This window comes from Theobroma cacao, chromosome 2, assembly GCF_053813885.1.
Source record: "Theobroma cacao isolate CCN51 chromosome 2, ASM5381388v1, whole genome shotgun sequence".
Taxonomy (NCBI): domain Eukaryota; kingdom Viridiplantae; phylum Streptophyta; class Magnoliopsida; order Malvales; family Malvaceae; genus Theobroma; species Theobroma cacao.
In genome coordinates, this window is record NC_142640.1 from 44,412,299 (window position 1) to 44,430,983 (window position 18,685).

The 18,685-nt window shown below is 33.5% G+C and overlaps 4 protein-coding genes across 6 annotated transcripts; 1 reads left to right on the forward strand and 3 right to left on the reverse strand.

The window, feature by feature from the left end:
* Window positions 1-272: 272 nt before the first annotated feature.
* LOC18609738 (Auxin efflux carrier family protein) lies at window positions 273-2,468 on the forward strand. 2 transcript variants are annotated; one of them, XM_007045008.3, is made up of 2 exons: window positions 273-542; window positions 835-2,468. In XM_007045008.3, the coding sequence occupies exon 2, from the start codon at window positions 894-896 to the stop codon at window positions 2,244-2,246; it is 1,353 nt and encodes a 450-aa protein (XP_007045070.1). In that variant the 5' UTR covers window positions 273-542; window positions 835-893; the 3' UTR covers window positions 2,247-2,468. The 2 variants fall into 2 exon arrangements, with proteins under 2 accessions (XP_007045070.1, XP_088660134.1); XM_088804008.1 differs by having other exon boundaries at window positions 285-542; window positions 844-2,468.
* Window positions 2,469-3,609: 1,141 nt separating this feature from the next.
* Window positions 3,610-4,244, reverse strand: LOC18609739 (uncharacterized). The gene has a single exon (XM_007045009.3). The coding sequence runs from the start codon at window positions 4,136-4,138 to the stop codon at window positions 3,683-3,685; it is 456 nt and encodes a 151-aa protein (XP_007045071.1). The 5' UTR covers window positions 4,139-4,244; the 3' UTR covers window positions 3,610-3,682.
* Window positions 4,245-6,755: 2,511 nt separating this feature from the next.
* On the reverse strand, window positions 6,756-7,375 carry LOC18609740 (uncharacterized). The gene has a single exon (XM_007045010.3). It carries the CDS (start codon window positions 7,334-7,336, stop codon window positions 6,890-6,892), a length of 447 nt encoding a protein of 148 aa, XP_007045072.2. The 5' UTR covers window positions 7,337-7,375; the 3' UTR covers window positions 6,756-6,889.
* Window positions 7,376-10,210: 2,835 nt separating this feature from the next.
* Window positions 10,211-18,053, reverse strand: ABCG7 (ABC-2 type transporter family protein). Of its 2 annotated transcripts, XM_007045011.3 has the most exons (12): window positions 17,668-18,052; window positions 17,290-17,480; window positions 17,048-17,198; window positions 16,605-16,737; window positions 15,058-15,259; window positions 13,965-14,241; window positions 13,347-13,478; window positions 12,582-12,802; window positions 11,660-11,872; window positions 11,464-11,548; window positions 10,557-10,833; window positions 10,211-10,485 (listed from the first exon to the last, which is right to left on the reverse strand). In XM_007045011.3, exons 1-12 carry the CDS (start codon window positions 17,941-17,943, stop codon window positions 10,475-10,477), a joined length of 2,169 nt encoding a protein of 722 aa, XP_007045073.2. In that variant the 5' UTR covers window positions 17,944-18,052; the 3' UTR covers window positions 10,211-10,474. The 2 variants fall into 2 exon arrangements, with proteins under 2 accessions (XP_007045073.2, XP_088659772.1); XM_088803646.1 differs by lacking the exon at window positions 10,211-10,485 and having other exon boundaries at window positions 10,549-10,833; window positions 17,668-18,053.
* Between the last annotated feature and the right edge of the window lie 632 nt (window positions 18,054-18,685).

An 18,685-nucleotide genomic window follows, 5' to 3' on the forward strand; every position in this document is an offset into this window, starting at 1 on the left:
GAAAATACATAAAACAAAATTTGCCATGAACTTGTTCTTTTAATTTGATTAGAGGGAGGGTTCTAATAGAATTTATGAAGTAAAAAAATATACGCAATATATTAATTATTAAATTAAATATGGGAATACCAAAAAAAAAAAAACTACAAACAATAACGGGAATGTCTTGCGACAAAAAAAAAACAATACTATTAAACTTAGGAACAGATACGGGAACGTTTTGAAGTCTGTTGTCGATATTGATAGCCTGGAATGGCCGAATTGGAAATGGACAGTAGAAATGCTGAAAATGAAGGGTACTAAAGGGAAAAAAAGAGTCCCAAAATTTTCCACCATAAAAAGAGAGTCCTATTAATTTGTTTGAATTAACAAAAAAAAGTTGGGTGGTTTCTTGCTTTTTTTAAATTGATCCACTTATCAGGCGATATCTGATTCATGCTTCTACATCTCTAAACTCGAAAGTTCTTCCGTGAATCTTTGGTTCTCTCTTGTATTTTCTTCTCTTCAGCTGTTACTTCTTTCTCGACGTATTTTCCTGATTCGTAAGTTTTCGCTCTAACCCGCTCTTTGTCTTTGATACCCTTTTCTGCGTTCTCATTGATTTAGCTGGAGCAGGAATTTTTGTTTAATCTTTTCAGCTTTTTATCCATTTTCTTTGATTTCATTTAATTTCTTGCTGCTGGGTATTTTTGAAGTTATGGTTATTGATAAGTTTGTGAGATTCTGTGGTACTATAATGAATCCATGTTTTACAATTGACAACTTTATCCAATGGGTTTTGGAGAATGTGTCGGATTTCACTATTTTTGTTGTGTAATTCTTGTTCTTTTGTAGGGTTTGCAGGAAGAAATTGAAAATTTGGTGTTTAATATTCTAAGGACTTGGAAAGAAAGATGATTCGTTATTTAGCTGAAATTGCTAAAAATAATATGAAGTCTAGCGGTGAAGATTTGTTGAGTGCAGTGCCTTTGATGAAACTTCTGTCTCTTACAGTCATAGGATTGGTTCTTGCACATCCCAAAACGCAAATCATTCCGAGAGCTACATTTAAGCTCCTAAGCAAGCTTGTTTTCGCCCTATTCTTGCCCTGCCTAATATTTACCCAACTGGGTGAAAGCATTACGCTTGATAGCATTGCTCAGTGGTGGTTCATTCCGGTCAATGTATTAATCAGTACTTTTATTGGTTGCTTGCTTGGGTTCTTGGTGGTTATTATATGTCGCCCGCCACCTCAGTTCAAGAGATTTACCATTATCATGACTGCCTTTGGCAATACTGGAAACCTTCTTATTGCTATTGTTGGATCTGTATGTCACACTTCTAATTCCCCTTTTGGACGCCATTGCCACTCGAGAGGTGTGTCCTATGTCTCTTTTGCACAGTGGGTTGCTGTAATTCTTGTCTACACCCTTGTTTATCACATGATGGAGCCACCGTTGGAGTTCTATGAGGTCGTCGAAGAAGGGACTGAAATTGAGGAACAGAGGCCGCTTAATGATATCAGCAGGCCTCTTCTTGTAGAAGCTGAATGGCCAGGCATTGAAGAAACAGAGACCGAACATTCTAAGACACCATTCATTGCCAGGGTTTTTAACAGCATCTCAAGTCGTTCACTAACCACTTTTCCCGACCTTGATACCAATGTAGAGACTAGTGGTAGCAGTCCTATGTCCATTCGGTGCTTGGCTGAACCTAGAGTAGTGAGGAAGATCAGAATTGTTGCTGAACAAACTCCAATACAGCACATACTTCAGCCCCCTACAATTGCATCTCTGTTAGCTATCATTGTTGGTATGGTGCCTCAATTAAAAGCCTTTGTCTTTGGAAATGATGCTCCCCTATCTTTCCTCACAGACAGCTTGGAGATTTTAGCTGGTGCAATGGTGCCTTCTGTGATGCTCATTCTTGGGGGTATGTTAGCTGAGGGTCCAAATGAGTCCAAGCTTGGACTCCGAACCACTGTTGGCATAATGGTGGCAAGGCTATTGGTGCTACCTTTGCTGGGAATAGGGGTCGTGACACTTGCTAGTAAAATGAACTTTCTTGTCCCTGGTGATGCAATGTACAGATTTGTGCTTTTGTTGCAATACACTACACCAAGTGCCATTTTGTTGGGAGCTATTGCTAGCTTGAGGAATTATGCAGTTAGTGAGGCTTCAGCACTTCTCTTCTGGCAGCATGTGTTTGCCCTATTTTCTTTGTCTCTGTATATTGTTGTTTACTTTAAATTGCTGCCAAATATGTAGCTTGAGAGATTTGCCTAATGCCTTTGGCACATTAGAATCTTGCTGTGTGATTGTTTAGCAAGCGGGTGCCATCACAATGCAGCAGTCGCCATCCCATTAAATAAGATGGACTCGTTTGTTTGTTAGATGCGCGTTACTGGATACTGGCGATGTGATGAATGCAGTTGATTTTCCTTGTATTCTTCGTAATACCAGAGCAAACTATTTGTTGTTTTCTGTCAATGGTTGGATGGTTTAACCATATCTCCCAAATTTTTTGTAATCTGTTTTGGAACAATAGCATTTAGAGAATGATTGCTATGACCATCATTAAAAAGGTTGAAAGGGCTTCAAGGACACTTCTTTTCACCCTGTTATTTTATATTGATCTATATAAAAATTCATATTGAGAATTTAATAATTATTTATAGAAAATAGCAAAAATTTAAAAAAAGCATAAATATTAATTAGGTATAATGTATTAAAAAGTCTTTAAATTATTTTAAAAAATTTAAATAAATTTTTATTCTAATTTTAAATTTGAAAATAACAATCCCCCTACATAATAAATAAACAAAAACAATCACCAATATGAAAAAGTAAATTTGCATAATAAGAAATCATAATATAAGAATTTCAAAAAAAAAGAGAAATCATAACATAAAAATTGCTAATAGATACAATATTTCAAAGTTTTGGGTGAAGGGCCTATCTATTAAAATGACGTTAAGGATTCAATTTTTTAAGAATCTGTAAAATTGGGAATTATTATTTAGATAATTAAATTAGATTAGATTAATATTTTTTTAATATAAATAGTATTTTAAAATTTAAGTATTTGACTCATTAATTAATGTATATTCTTACTTAAAAAATAAAATTTAAATTCTCGTTCTTTCAATTTAAAAATAAATAAATAGTATTTCATTGGAAGTCACCAAATATTCATTTTCATTAGTCAAAAATTTAATTGGCATTCGTGTTTTTATATAATAACCTGCGCAGTCATCCATTAAATTTTGTCAAACATGTCTCACCTTTTTTTACAACACTTTCTAACCGCCTGCCATTTGTTACACACGCGGCGCACGCAATACTTCTATCCTCCCTCGGTTACTAATTAAAGGCAATTATCTCATACAATCATTGGGACCAAAAATTAGTTCCATCAAATAATGGAGAAGTCACATAAGCAACTTAAATATAAAATTGAATTAATTTGGTTTAACTCTAACAAGCTCAATATCAAAAGCATAAGCACAGTTTTTGGGCAAATATATATATATAATAAATTTATATACTCAAAATATAATTAACCAAAATTTATGAATTACTGGCATACTTTAAAAATCAGATCCCAAAACTAAAAATAAGTCAAAAAAAATAAAAACCCAAATAGTTTATTGTTCTGTATGAATTTTCTATGTATTTACAAACGAGATAGATCATCACTTTTCTTACATCATATGGATCCCAGCTACAAGAACCCCCTTAGTTATTTCCATGACATGGAAAAACATCACAGCCGCAGATGTTGGCACACTTAACACTATCAAAGCCAGCATCCCCAGAGCCAAGCTTGGCCTCGTATTCATCAACTGGGTTTGCAAAACACCCATAGCATCACATATTATCGAATCATAACTCGTGTAATAACGTTTCTCCCACTCCATCCAATTCGCCGGCGGCTCGTAGTTCCGCTCGATCATCTTCAGCTCGTGTAACCTTTTCCGGAGAACAATCATGTTTTCATCAACAAGACGTCCGCTACAATTTTGGTCGTGCGCCTCTCTTCTCATGGCGAATGTCTTCATCGAGATCGCCTTTCTCTGACGATGATTTCGAAGGCAGGTTCTTGAGCTGCGAAAAGGGTTGAAGGAAAGAGAGGATGAACATAGAGACGTTGATTCCATTGCTTTCTGAAGCAAAGAAAATTTTGAAGGATAATATTTGAATGCTGCGTCGATGGAAATGGGGTAGTACTGAGTCTGGCACTATATTTATAGTTTGATAGGCTGAATAAAATATGGTTGTGGCCTTGTAGGACATGTGACTCAGGCGATACCTTAGACGACAAGGGGTGGAGAAACCGTGTCTGTTAACAGCACATCTACAGTTTTTTAGCGCGTTATTTCAGAGTGGATCCCAATACGACAACACCTGTCACATCGTGATAGCGACATGTGGTTAATTTCCATTTTTTTGAAAATCCCTTAATTTATAACTGCATGATTAAGTTATCCTTTTAATATCCTTAATCATGCTTATTAATTTATTCTCCTAACAGTAATTATTGCTAAAGTCATCAATTATTGATTTCAATTAAGTTTAGGAGTAATTTAAGCTATTCTTTTTTCTAACACACAGTATTGGGCAGGTAAATTTACCGTCACATCACTGCTTGACTTACGATCGTCGAGTGACGGTGTTCGTTACGGAGAACCGGCTCGAATTTAATGAGGACGACGGTTAGGTTCTCTGTATCATCATACAACCACAAAGAGAAAAAAAAAAGACAAAATGGAGAGACGTACCAGAATAAATTACATAGGACCAGTTCGCCTATGAATTTATATATAACAAAAACAAAATTATCTGACAAATTAAGAAAAAAGAGGAGTTGACAGAAGTAACTTTGCTAGTTGGATTTTGGTAATATTTTATATGTATTGGAGAGCACCTGACGAGGGAAAAAACATGGAATAAGCAAACGCTTTATGAATTAAAAAGCATTTGAAATTGGATTCTGAAGGTATAAAGAATAATTTGACTAATTTAAAATGAATTATTCAAGTGTTAATATATATATATATATATAAAGGCCGTCCATAAGGATAACAAATAGATGGGAGCATGGGCAGCACCACCACCACCGGCCGTGGCCAGGTATCGTTGACCAAAGACAAGGTCACATTTGAAGCAAGTGGCGAAGGTGAAGGCATCATCCCATTTGCAACTGTGTAACTGACTCCTTAAACCATCTTCAACTAACTATTCACGCGTTTTTTTTTTTCTTAATTCCGTAACCATCTTGTGTTTGTTTAACAGAATGTTTGATAGGAAGATATCAAATCAGTGAGTAAATTAAAGAAAAAGTTATTTCTTAAATTTTGTTTAGTATAAAATATAAAGAAAAAAATAAAAAATTATTAATTTAAATAAAGTCTTAGGTCAGCGAATGTTATATGCAATTAATTAAGAAATCTCAAATTTATTACTACTTAATTTAATTGTTGGCTTATGCTTTGTATCACAAGTCAGAACTTAAAGTTTAATTTTGTGTGGCCAAATTCTAAATCATGAGTCTATATTTCTAACTCAAAAAACATGCTTAATATGTGGTAGAAGATCTATATTTATATACTCAAGAGTCCAAGACTAACTCCATCTTTTATTGATATAAGATTCATGACATTCTACCCTACTTAATTGTGTAACACCCTCGTTACTCTAGCTCTTTTCTCGTAAAAGAAAGAGACTCTTACCCTAATCCAATTCTATCTTGACCCTTATATCTCTCATGAGAGCCTTACATTAGTAAAAATTTGAGTTTGCTTTGATACCAAATGTAACAGACTGAAAGTTAAATCCAATCTCGTTTTAAATTTTAAAAATAGAACTTAAGTAAGTCTATAAATCATGGGTTCACGTTTCCAATCTAAAAGACATGCTTGAAAGGTGATGGACGATCCATGTTTAGGAGCTTGATTGTCTTTATCTTATTTGTTTATAAATGTTGTAATTAAAGAGTAAAGGTTGGTGTTTAGGAGTAGAGATAAGAAAAACTATCTAACAAACCATTATTGGAGTTAAAGAGTTATTACATGCCTCATTAAGGTATATGTAAAAAGCATAGTAAATTAAAAAATGTGTGACAATATTCTAACTCTGTTTGTAGAATTTAAAAACCTTATTGATTGTGCATAAAATAATAGTCCGTAAAATAAATACGTATATGATTTGTTGATTAACTTTAATTTCAAGTAGTTATTAAAAAGAAAGGAAGTCGATGTAAATTACAATTCTTTGCCATTACATAAACCTTATTATTTATTGTATTAAAGACAGAATTATTTCAGGTGAAATTTAAGAAAAATTATCAAAAGAAAAAAAAAAGAAAGGAAGTCTATGAAAATTAGAATTCGTTTCTAACAAATAAAACTTATTAATTATTTAAATAAAAATTGATTTGATCAAATGAATATATACAAAAATATAACTTAAAAAAAAAAAGAGGGAAGTCAGTGCAAATTGAATTCTTTTACATTAAATAAACCTTATTGCTTTATCTTAATATGTTTTAATGATGAAAATATGTAATACTAATTTACTTTTTATTGTAGCAAGCGACAGACGTGACGAAAAGTTACTTTTGCTTACAAGCAAAGTACATATGACGACCTTGGCGTGGCAGCGTGAGGAAGACAATAATAGCTTCGACACTACGAACAAAAAAAAAAAAAAATCATATTTAACAATTTATGTTTTTAGAATAATTTGTATAAATATGGTAAAAATATGATTTTCACAGCATAAGAATGTTATGTTGCAAATTACCTTTTACAATAAAATTAGATTATGAATACGATGACAATGAATATAGTTAAAAAAAAAAGCTCCTAAAGTTTGCTATCAAAGTAGTAACAAAGTGAACCCTAATTATATTATAACCCTTTTAACACAGCCATAACATGAAAGAGAAGTACGGCCGTTGAAGTTGATACGCTAAAAAGAAGAGCAGCTCCCATTCCCAAAGCCACGCTGGGCCTGGTTTCCATTAGTTTTGATTGCAAATATCCTACTGCTTCACAAACATCAGAGTCATAGTCTGCTTTCTTGTATTGCTTCTCCCACTCCATCCAGTGCTCGGGAGGCTCGTGATTCTTCTCCAACATGCTCATCTCGTGAATTCTCTTTCTTAACACGATCATGCTCTCATCAACAAGCTTCCCATCAAAGTCGCGACCATGTGCGTCCCTTTTCGACGCCGATATTTTGATAACTGCTCTCTTTTCTCCTCCGAGACCCTTTCTACGGCATAATGGATCGCCGGAGAATGGACGTGGCGAGAGAGCTGAAGTTGTGGAACAAAGAGAAGAAGTCGCTTCCATGGTTTTGGACGCTAAACAAAGTTGCTAAAGTTGTGGAAAGATATATGAACGGGGCAATGTTAATGACAAAACGGAGTATTTATAGACAAAGTGGGTTAGGACACGTGGCAGGAATTTACATGTTTGATTTCGCAGAAAGTTAAGGTTGGCCCAACGGAAGGGTGACGTGTGGGACAATCTCTTTTAACAGGAAGTCGAAGCTTCTGCAACGAGAAGTGGGAAATTGTATTCTACTGTAGGGGGGCGGCGATTCTACCGCGTAACTAATAATAATTTGACAAGGACTTTTTAGTATCTTACTTATCTCGGAAATTTAGTTACTTTTAGATGAATATGGTATCTAAAAAAGGTCTCTAAATTATTTAAAAAAATTTTTATATTTTTATTTTGATATAAATAAATTTTTATATTTGTATTTCGAGTCAAATAAATTCTTATAACTAATAATTAATTTAATCAAAATATCATTTATCATTTTATATCGTATAAGATTAACTTAGCGTATTAATATATCATAATTAAAAGTGAACAAATGGGTAAATTAAGTGATTTGATCTATCATACTTAAGAATTAAATGGAATAAATATTTTTAAAAAATTGACTAAAATTGATTAAATATAAAAGAAGATTAAACCGACCAAATACAGAATTGGTTTGATTGATTTGATTTTTAACCAATAGATCAATATTTTATCATTTTTTTTATAAATTGTAATATTAAAATTTATAAACTTTATCTATAATTGTAAAACATACAAATTATGTATAAATTAAATATATGTATATATAAAATATTATTTTATTATTATATATATGAAATTAATGATGCAGTTTATATGTTATAATATTTTAATTTTAATACTAAAGTTTGTATAAACAATAACTAATTATAAACAATATGTTATAAAAACTAAGATGAGAACTAATAAAATTATTAAGTATAATCATATAAATAAAATCTATTATAAGTTACAATAATACTTATGTATAAATTAAATATATGTATATATATATATTATATATTACTTTATTATATATATATATGAAATTAATGATACAACTTATATGTTATTATGTTTTATATCAAAGTTTGTATAAATAATAAGTAATTATAAACAATATGTTATAAAAACTAAGGTAATAATTAATAAAATTATTAAGTGTAATCATATAAATAAAATTTATTATAAGTTATAGTAATACTTATGTATAAATTAAATATATATATATATAATATTTATATAATTATATATATTCATAACATTTTATATTACCAAATATTACTGCGGTGTAATAATTATAATTTATTAATATATTTATTATCATATATTATAATATTAACATATAAGTTATATTATTTAAAATATATAACTTGTAATTCATATTAAGACACATTTATAAATAAATATATATAATTAAAATTAAATTGCTATAATTATAATTTGTATACGTACATATAATAAACTAATATTTTAAGTTTATCATTAATTAAGTTTACTATCAATTCTTCTTAATATATATAAAAACTTAGTTTAGTTTTTTGAGTGGATTGGTTTAAAAAATTTCAAATCGAGAATCGATCAAAAACCAATTGGATCAAATATTTTGGACCAATTGATCCAATAAATCAATTAGACCGAATCGTTTTATCCAAATCATATTTAGTTTGGATGGATAATTAGTCTGATTTGATTTTGCTCATCCTTAATCAGAATTGATAATGATGTGATATGATGACATTATAATTGATGATGAAGTAATATGTTATTAGATATGATAATATAATCATGTGACATTTTCATCTTTTACATCAACGTTATTTCAATGTCATGTAGATATAAAATGATATTTTCATTAATAACCATTAATCGATCATTAATCATAAAAGCTTATTTGATCATTAGTTATAAATTTAAGAATTATTTGAACATTATACCTTTTTTATATATTCCAGCACATCTATAACCTCTCTATAGTATTCTCTTTTTGTTTCAAATTATCAATTTTTTGTTTGATTTCTTTTATCATATAAACTCAACTTTATTCAGTAATTTTTAAAATATTACATAAAATTAATTTTTTAAAAAAATTTAATAATTTTCAAAAATAATGATAAAAAATTAAATTCGTTTGAAATAAAAGATGGGACACAAAGAATAACATAATTTAAACTTTAACTTTCGTTTTCTTCGGTTGACACGAAGGGAATTAAGAGCATAACGAAGGATTTGTTGATAGGGAAATTTGGAGAATGAGAGAGAGAAGGTATGCGAGGGGAAGAAAGAGAGGGCGTCGCTGCCTGCTGCGCCCTCCATTAGGCAGAGTTACTCAATCTAAGCGAACCCAACAACCATAATTTCCAATTAATCTAAAAAATAATTAAAATTGACGATCAAATTATTAGCGACCATGAGCTAGCAGTCCCCTGTGATCCTAGAAAGTTTCAGGTCCTATTATGAACTGTTCTTTGGAATCCCGGTCTGATTAGGTCAAGTCTGAGTCTGGGCCACACCTGACCCTAGCGAGACAAATTGCAATCCTTGCTCAGCTGCCTCAAAAGTAGATGGAACACATACATACTTCAGGGGCAAATTATTATGGTTGAATCCATCCACTGAAAATGACGAGGGAAGTGCTCAGTCAATAGCAAAGAGATGTGGTCCTAAAATCTAGAGTTGAGACTATTCTCGCATGCCAAAAACAACTGGTAATGCTGGACCACAACGTCCTCCATCGGAAATATCAAGACTCATGCCCATGTCCAAGTGAAAGCAAGGTCTCAGCATTTTGCAGCTGCAATTCATGAAGAAATCTGAAGGACCTCTTTCCTTCTCTTGCTTAGTGGCATACGGAACAGCATAACTACATAAAAATTTCTCAAAACAATATGATATATCATGATAGCAGTATGTATTAGGAAGACTAGATTTTCCTCTATTTTAGCTAATTATTAGACAACAGATGTCAAAGATATGGTTCATTTGGATGCCATAAAGATCCATTACAGACAAGATTTTACATGGGAAAGTATACTTCCCGCTACACAGTAATCACTGATGTAAATGTGATGTACTATAGAACCATCTCATTAGCTCAGAAAATGCATGAGACCCTCCTTTATTGCAAAGACATCTCCTTTACTTTGCACCTGTATGACATAAATCAATAAATAGTAGTACTTCTATTAACAACTTCATTAATGCCTAAATGATTACAAACCTTCTAGGATGAATGGTCGGATTTGGTCAACTGAAGGTGACTCAACCTGCTGATTTTGTTCAACTTGTTTCAGCGAAGGAGGGTGGTCAGTTTCTAAAGGCTCAAGCTTTAGCCGTGGTTCCATCTGCCCAATAGCAGGTGCCTCAAGCTGCTGGTATTTGGGTCTCTTTTTCTCAAGGAGGAAGTAAGTGGTACAATACCAAAACAACAAAATTCTACTTTGAGCTACAATTGTATCTCTGATGTGACTTCCTCCAAAGGAGAGTCGCTCAAGTGCCTGTAATTATTTAAGAAAAAGAGAATCTTAGCATACACTAAAATTAACTAAAACAAAAGTCTCATGAAAACGGTTAACAAGAAAAAGAGAATCTCAGCATAGATTGCGTTTGACTAAAAGTAAAATCTCATGAGAATGCTTAACCCTATTAATGTTATCTATGTTGGCCCTCCTGACGATTTCCTGTAACTATCCATACAAAGTGAGTTAGTCCTCGTACTAAATGGTAAATGCACTGTTGAGAAAACTATTTCCGCACATTAAATTTGAGTAAAGCATGTAGCTTTTTTGCATTCTCTGCAGATCAATCTGTTCTCACCAATCTATGAACTGGGAGGTCTGTTCTAATTAGAATGTTCAGCCATCCTTTAATACAAGTTGCTATAATTAACGAACCTGACTACTCATAGTTACTTGGCTTTGAGAAACTGAACAATTGTACAATTTTGAGTTCTTTTATGTACACTGGAACAAGGACATTCCAATATGCTATAGTAATATATTAATAACCCAGAAGTTGATTTTCTCTTAGTCTTAAACAGAACATTCCAGTTGATAGCTCTGTCTTGTCAAAGCGGGACAGTCTTCTTCATTCAAAGTCAAACAGAGGGAATTATGATCTCTTCATACCTGTTCTCCAGTCTGAATGTCAAACGAATGCTGATGATCAAATTTAAGACCAGAAAATTCATTGATGCAAAGCCCTTGAAAAGCCCTGAAGGCAGGTAAAGAAAGATGTGACTTATCATAAGGAAAGGACAAATAACACAGCTCCTGGTTTATCACCAAATAATGCACTACCAGAGCTTAGTATTAATTTATGTACCATCTTATGAGAGAAGCACGGGGAATCCAACGGAAGATAATCGGTGTATTATCTGCATTTACATAATATCCTCCAAAGACGATGAAGACTGTCATAAGAGAGGGTCCCAAGGCCATTGCTGCTTCTGTAGTTGGAACCATGGCCCCAACTGTCAGACCCATTGCAGATGCAGCAAAAGACTCCACAGTCACAATTCCACAGAACTTTCCAAATCTATGAAGTAAAAGTTCTAGGTCAGTTCATTTAATCACTATGAAAGAACTTACAAATCATCTAATGATTGATGCTTAATGTCGTGATTTTTTTCAAATATTTCAATATTGACAACTATAAACCACAATTTTGTGTTTACAATAGACATTTTAGAGAAAAAGAGGCAGTTAATCATATGTAAATTATAGTTTAAATAACTACACCATTCTTTAGACAAGGCACACTTCGGAACCAATTGCAATTGCTTGCTTTTGTCACAGAAATGGTCTTCATAAGCATTCTACCAAAATAACAACAGGATTGACTTGATAACAAGCGTTTTTGAAAAACTCCAACAAGATCCTTTTCTTTGCTAGTATCAATGAAATAATTGCCATTACTCTACAAAAATTCATGCTTACTCATTCGCACATCTAGGAGCACAACTGCAATCTCCTAAAAAAGCCATGAACAAAAAGCTACTACTTAAGGGGTTCTCTCCCATGGGAGATGTATCAAGGCATTCTTAAATTTTTCTTATGTATCATTGACAACAATGTCAATAAAAATTGTTTCTTCTTTTTTTTTGCTATCTTCTTCCACAAAGGTTACATGTGTGGTGATCAATCAATTCAATAAAAAATGATATTTGCAGATTTGGTGCAACAAATTTACCTCTACTGTAAAGAATATAAAGAGCTTGATTATAAGGGTAGATTACGAAAAAGACCTAGACACGGTAGGATGAAGACGAGTCATGGGGTACAACACAGCACCAAACATTAGAGGAAATGCTGCTCCCACAGGTATCTCAGCTATCAATTTGGAAAGTAGATAGGGTCCCAGTGTGTAAGATCCCTTTGCACGCTCCCTGTCTACAATTGCACGTTCCTTGGGAAATACACCTACAGTCTTTGTGAGAGCAGCCATTGCTGTGTTTATTGCAGTAACCTGACACAGGGCACATGATTACAAAGAGTGCTAAGGAACTTTAAAACGCCAACACTTATGCCACTTAAGAATCACATGTACAATATATGAAATTTCATGATGTTTAAAAATCTAAAACTTATTGGTTCTCCCTCTAAATAGTTCACTGAGACAGGAAAAAAACATATATACCCATTGGTAAATCATTTGTGACAAGAAAAGAGGTATATTCAAAAACAAGGTCAAAGCCTTTCATTAAATTATTCAAAAAGGTAGTTAGTAAGCAGTAAGATATGTAAATGGTTTATACTTTCACGAGACAACCTTCCTGAAGATGTCCTAACAAATACAAAGAACATACCCAAATTCAGTACAATCAATCCTCATTCTTTCAACCAAGTTGCTCTATAGATAAAAAATTAGTTCAGTGTGGTCCACAGTCTTACCAAAAGCAAAATCAGAGCGTAAAGTAGGATAAAAGGAACTTCATATACTGCAAAAATGCATGGTCGCAGTTTTAAAATGAAAGAAAGCAAGAATTTCAAGGAAACAGAAGGGTTCATACCTGAAGCAATCCCATTCTATCTTGTATGGACGTCTGAGATCTTGCCATTCTCCAGAAAACTGACCCAAATATTAAAGCTGATGCAATTGACATTCTAGCTCGAACTTTATTTGTTGGTCCATCACGAAAAGCCTGGTCAACCATTTTGTCAATTGGATAAAGAAAGGTACAGAAGTTATGTGCATTCAATAAAAAACTTTTAAAAGCCTGTGCATACACACACAGGCACAGGTACATGGACATAACACACAATACAAAAGAAAGAAAGAAGAAAGCAAAATAATTAGCAAGACTTTTTTAAAAAACCTCACGAGAGAGCCTAACATGTTATACAATTGACTTTATTGATTTTAGGCATTTTCCTCCTTGTGGCTCTAGTCCCCAGGAGTGGATGAAACATAGAAAGTTGGTTAAAGAAACATTAATTATGTCATTAAAATTATCTGCCAGCCTGGGTAAAATAAAGCAGTAAAAAAATCAGAGAAATGGATTACCACAATATCTCAATCAACCAAAGATTGGACAGGAAGCATTATCCCTAAATCCTATTATGTCCTTAAAGATTGCAATAAAAAATTATATAGACATAAAAGTTATAGTAAAATTTGAAAAACGAACTTGCATCCATGCACGTTTTAGAAGCAACCAAAATTGTCTCCACCAACCCCCTTTCCTCTTAGCAACACTTTTCTTGCTGAACTTAATGCCATGCCTTAGACCAGTCTGTCTGGTAAATGGAGTGGCATAAAGAACTGCTGATGACTGTGTTGAGAATGCCTCAACAAGAGCATCAATTCTTTTCTGAGAAGAGTGGACACTGTCAGCAGAACTGTAGTCAATAGATATAAGATCGGCCAAAAATTCTGCAGGATTTGCATGATCTGGACACTGGTACCTGTTGATTAACCGATATTCAAGCATAAGTCTCACTGGTATATTTCGATTAATTATTTTAATCTAAATGCACAGTTTGAAACACAGTCCTTGTTTTATGGAAGAAAGCAAATGCAGAAGGAAAAAACCAAGTTTGCGGTTATCAAAGGTTTTGTAATATGATATCAAGGAGAGAGAGATGAAGAAGAAGAAGGCTTCTAGATTGAAGGTAAATGGCATTTGTCCATGAAACTGTAAATTGCTTGTGAACTTGACAATGTATAGATCATCCACACTCATACAAACTGAAACAGAACCATGCCTAGTCAAAATATATAAAAAGCAATGCATCAGTATATAGGTTGCTATTATTCTTATTTACAAGGAATATTGGTTTGATAAGGCTACAGCAATAACACAATGTTTTCCTGCACTGCTAAGCTTTGATGCTGACAGATGTGTAAACATGCAGCTAGATTTCAAGCACTATACAAGAACGCTAGTGTTACATTATAATCAAACATACCAGAATATTGATGCTAATCAATATATCAGAATAATGATGTTAATCAGGATGGTGTACACTTTATGGAGTTTCTTGGTCCTGAATCCAACTATGCACCCTTTTAATGGTCAACTAACATATTTTTAAATAAATAAGATACTACTTGTCCCAGGTTTTCGCATGTCTCTTCCAATTGCAAGTTGCTTACAGAGAATAAAAATCAGTCAATCAGTATTTAAATAATTTTGACAAAAAGTAAACATGAGAAAGAACCATAGTACACAGGCAAACAATACATTGGCACAATTAAAAGAAGAAAAGTTTGATTACAACCCAAATCTTAAGAAGTATTCCAGTGGTTCATCATGTGCAGGGCCAGCATAAACAAGTTCACCCTCTGTTAGCAACACAATGTCATCAAATTTACCATACACAGAACCTCTAGGCTGATGTATGGAGCAAATTACAGTATGACCATCTTGTACAAGTTGGCGGAGAGTTTCCATTACTTTCTCCGCTTGGAAAGCATCAAGTCCTGAATGCACCACAAGAAATTGGAAAATCAAAGTCAGCCCTGGAAAAAATTTCTATGACCAGTGGATAATTCCAATGGGGATAAGGAAAAAATATACACGGCTTAACCCAATCAACAGTTAACAAAACCCTATCGGGGTGGGCAGTTCTGGCTAAACCTAGGCAGGTGAAGCAGAATAATTAAGCCTAGCAAGAGGAAACTTTGATTTCAAATGGTCTTATATATTTAACATTGATTTCCATCAAATAACTGGGGACAAATGAACTTAATATGTGATAGTAAAGACACCTACATGCCAAATATTTTCAGGTGCCAGCTAAAATCTTCTCATCATCAATTTTTGGTATCCATTACAGCTATTGTTGGTTTGAAACAGTCCAATATGTAAATTACTACTTTTTCAATACAAAACATAACATAGGAATACTGCATGACAACACTCATTATGGGCACTGGTTTCTGCATAACTTATGCTCTTAACAGTAATCTATCCAGTGGGCACTAGAAGGCTACAATTCAAATCTGCAGGCAACACTCATTGTGGAGGTTGTCTATATTTGTCACTTGCATCTGAACACTGCCTCATGTCCCAAAATATGGCTAATTAAGGATTATGCAGCCTTAATTTGTCAAAATGTACAACTAGAGAGTGTATAAGCACCAGCCAACCTTGTTCAGTACATAGCTAATCTCCAATTACGCATGCATACAAATCAAATATTCAGCAAGTTATTCATTTCTACTGTGTTGAAAAATGTTATTTAGCTACTCTTAAGCTGTAGTTTTAATATTCTTTTTGAAATCCATACCTGGCATACTTGATTGCTAGTTTTTAACAAACAGGATCTGACAGTTCAAAAGCACTTCATTATTTTTTTGAAGATGATTAATTAATCTCACAGGAAAAACCTGAATACCTTCTCCAACCAACAAGACATTCTATTTGTATTGATGTTCTACAAGAAAGGTTATAACTGATTGCTATGGACATGATATGATATGTCAAATTGAATTTTGACTTGTTCGTGCACATTCCTATAAATGGCAGATATTCTATGAAGAACTTCCAAACGATAACACTCTTAGCTCCATTTCATTCTTTGCACCCCATATGCTCTATCAAGATTTCTTAGGAAAAATTGCTGACATATAATACCAGAGAACTGGAGTTCATCAACCATTAAGGAGGCAATTGGTTGACACTAAATATAGCATGACAGATAGGCTTTTGTCAAGCATACTAAACCTACCTTCAAAGAGTGAGATCAAAGTCTAAATAGGAAAAACTTTGAGTTATCAAGAGCTATCTTATAAGAAGAATTACATTACATTTAATCATGCATACCAGTTGTGGGTTCATCAGCAAATATTACAGACGGGCTTGCAATCAGTTCACAAGCTAACGATAAACGTTTCTTTTCACCGCCACTGATCCCACGAACTTTGGCATCACCAACATTTGAATCAGCACAGCTGACCTTTTGAAGAAAGAATAAAAGGAACACAGAATGAAAAACTGAATCAGGATAATAATGTTTATGATAATTGACTATGAGGGGATCAAATCCCTTTACAGCACAACTTTGTATTAACCTAAAAACAAAGGTCATATTATCAGTAATATACGCTGTAGGAGTGTAATTAGTAGATTCCAGTGAACCACCTAATTTACAAAACACTCAATTATTATGAAAAGCAAATAACAGCTAATTAACATTACGAAAATAATTTGTTCCACAAGCCTCACAATATCATACCTCCAACATAGAGAAATCAAGTTACCCTTACCAGGCCTAGTTTAAATAAGAGATTGTTCACATATTCATCTCTCTCTTCAACAGAAGATATCTCTGGAAGCTGAAGCTCTGCAGCCAGAGATAATGTTTCTCGCACTGTCAACTGCGAGAAGAAAAGATCCTCCTGTCTCACATAAGCAAATCTACAACAACCAACAACCACTCTTAGAAAAGCCAATCACACCCACATATAAACTACACTATAAGTAGTTTCAAATTTAATAATGTCATTACTTGTAAGCTTTATTTGAACTAGGCTTCCCATTGACCTCCAAAAGACCTGACAACTGTAGTCGCGGCGATGCTGAAATTTGACCTGCCAGAACGTTTAACAGCGTGGTTTTTCCCGATCCTGATGGCCCCATTATGGCGAGTAATCTTCCAGGTTTTGCCTCTCCACTCACATTTTTAAGCAGAAACCGAACCTATCATAAAATAAATATCTTTTATCCTATTTAAAAGACGATAATAGTCGTATGGTTTTGATTTTCAATTTTAACTCAAAAAGCTCAATATAGTTTTTTCCTTTTCGCAATTTGTTGGCAACCAGGCAGAAATGCAACAGTAAATGAAATAATTTAAAAAAAAAACCGAAAATTTTCATTTTCTTACTGATTTTGAGTGTTTATCGGAGAGGGAACAGGTGATGTTCCTCCATGTTATGGTAACGGGAAAAACTTTGCCAGCGGCTGGAGGAGCATCATCATCGGTATCAGAGAAGTCGTCGTTTTCTTCACCGGTTTCATTTTCAGGCGAGAGAGCAGGGCCGGGCCCGGACAACGCGCGTAGCAAGATAGTGGCGGCCAAGGCGGCCAAAATCTGGCCCACTCCATTCCCGCCAATACTGGACACCACATGGGCGACCTTCTTGGCGCCAAACACCACCATTATTTGTATGAATTATAAAGTTATTTATATTTTCTTTCTTCTTCTCCTTGGTCTCGCTCTGCTGAAGCAAAGAAAGCAAGCAGGAGCTTAGCTATGAGCTATGAGCTACGGTTTTTTTTTTTTTTTTCCTATTATGGCAATTCGTGTGCTTTTCTTCCACCTTTGGCCTTTCCCCCAAAGACTCATTGATGGAAGTCTCATGTCGTTTTATTTACTTTATTATGTCGTTCTAAGGGGTAATCTTTGTAATTGCACTTTTGCCTTTAACCTTTCACTGCATGGTTGCCGTGATTGGCAGTTGGACGAAATCGCTGCGGGCGGAGGACACGTGTCCATTTGAGGATAAGGCAAAAAAGAATATGTTACAATAGATTCCCAGGTCCAAACTCACTTTCAATTGGGTTTTACATGACCGTGGCCGTCTCTATTATTGGTTTAGAGTCAAGCTAAAGCCACAAGGCTCATTGGCTCAATCCATCATTCAAGTCTCCGGTCGTTGCAGGCCTATACCATTCAGCTATTTCTGTCCTCCAATCTTTTTAATTAACTAGGTATTCGAATTTTATTAAAATTCAAATAAAATTATAAAATATTATTCAAAATCAAACTCTAATAATATAACACTATCTACTAATTAATTGAATCCGTTAAATACATAAAAATCATATAAAATATTAATTTATATTTATTAATTTACAAAAAAAGAATTTAATTAAAGTGATAAATATTATATATATATATA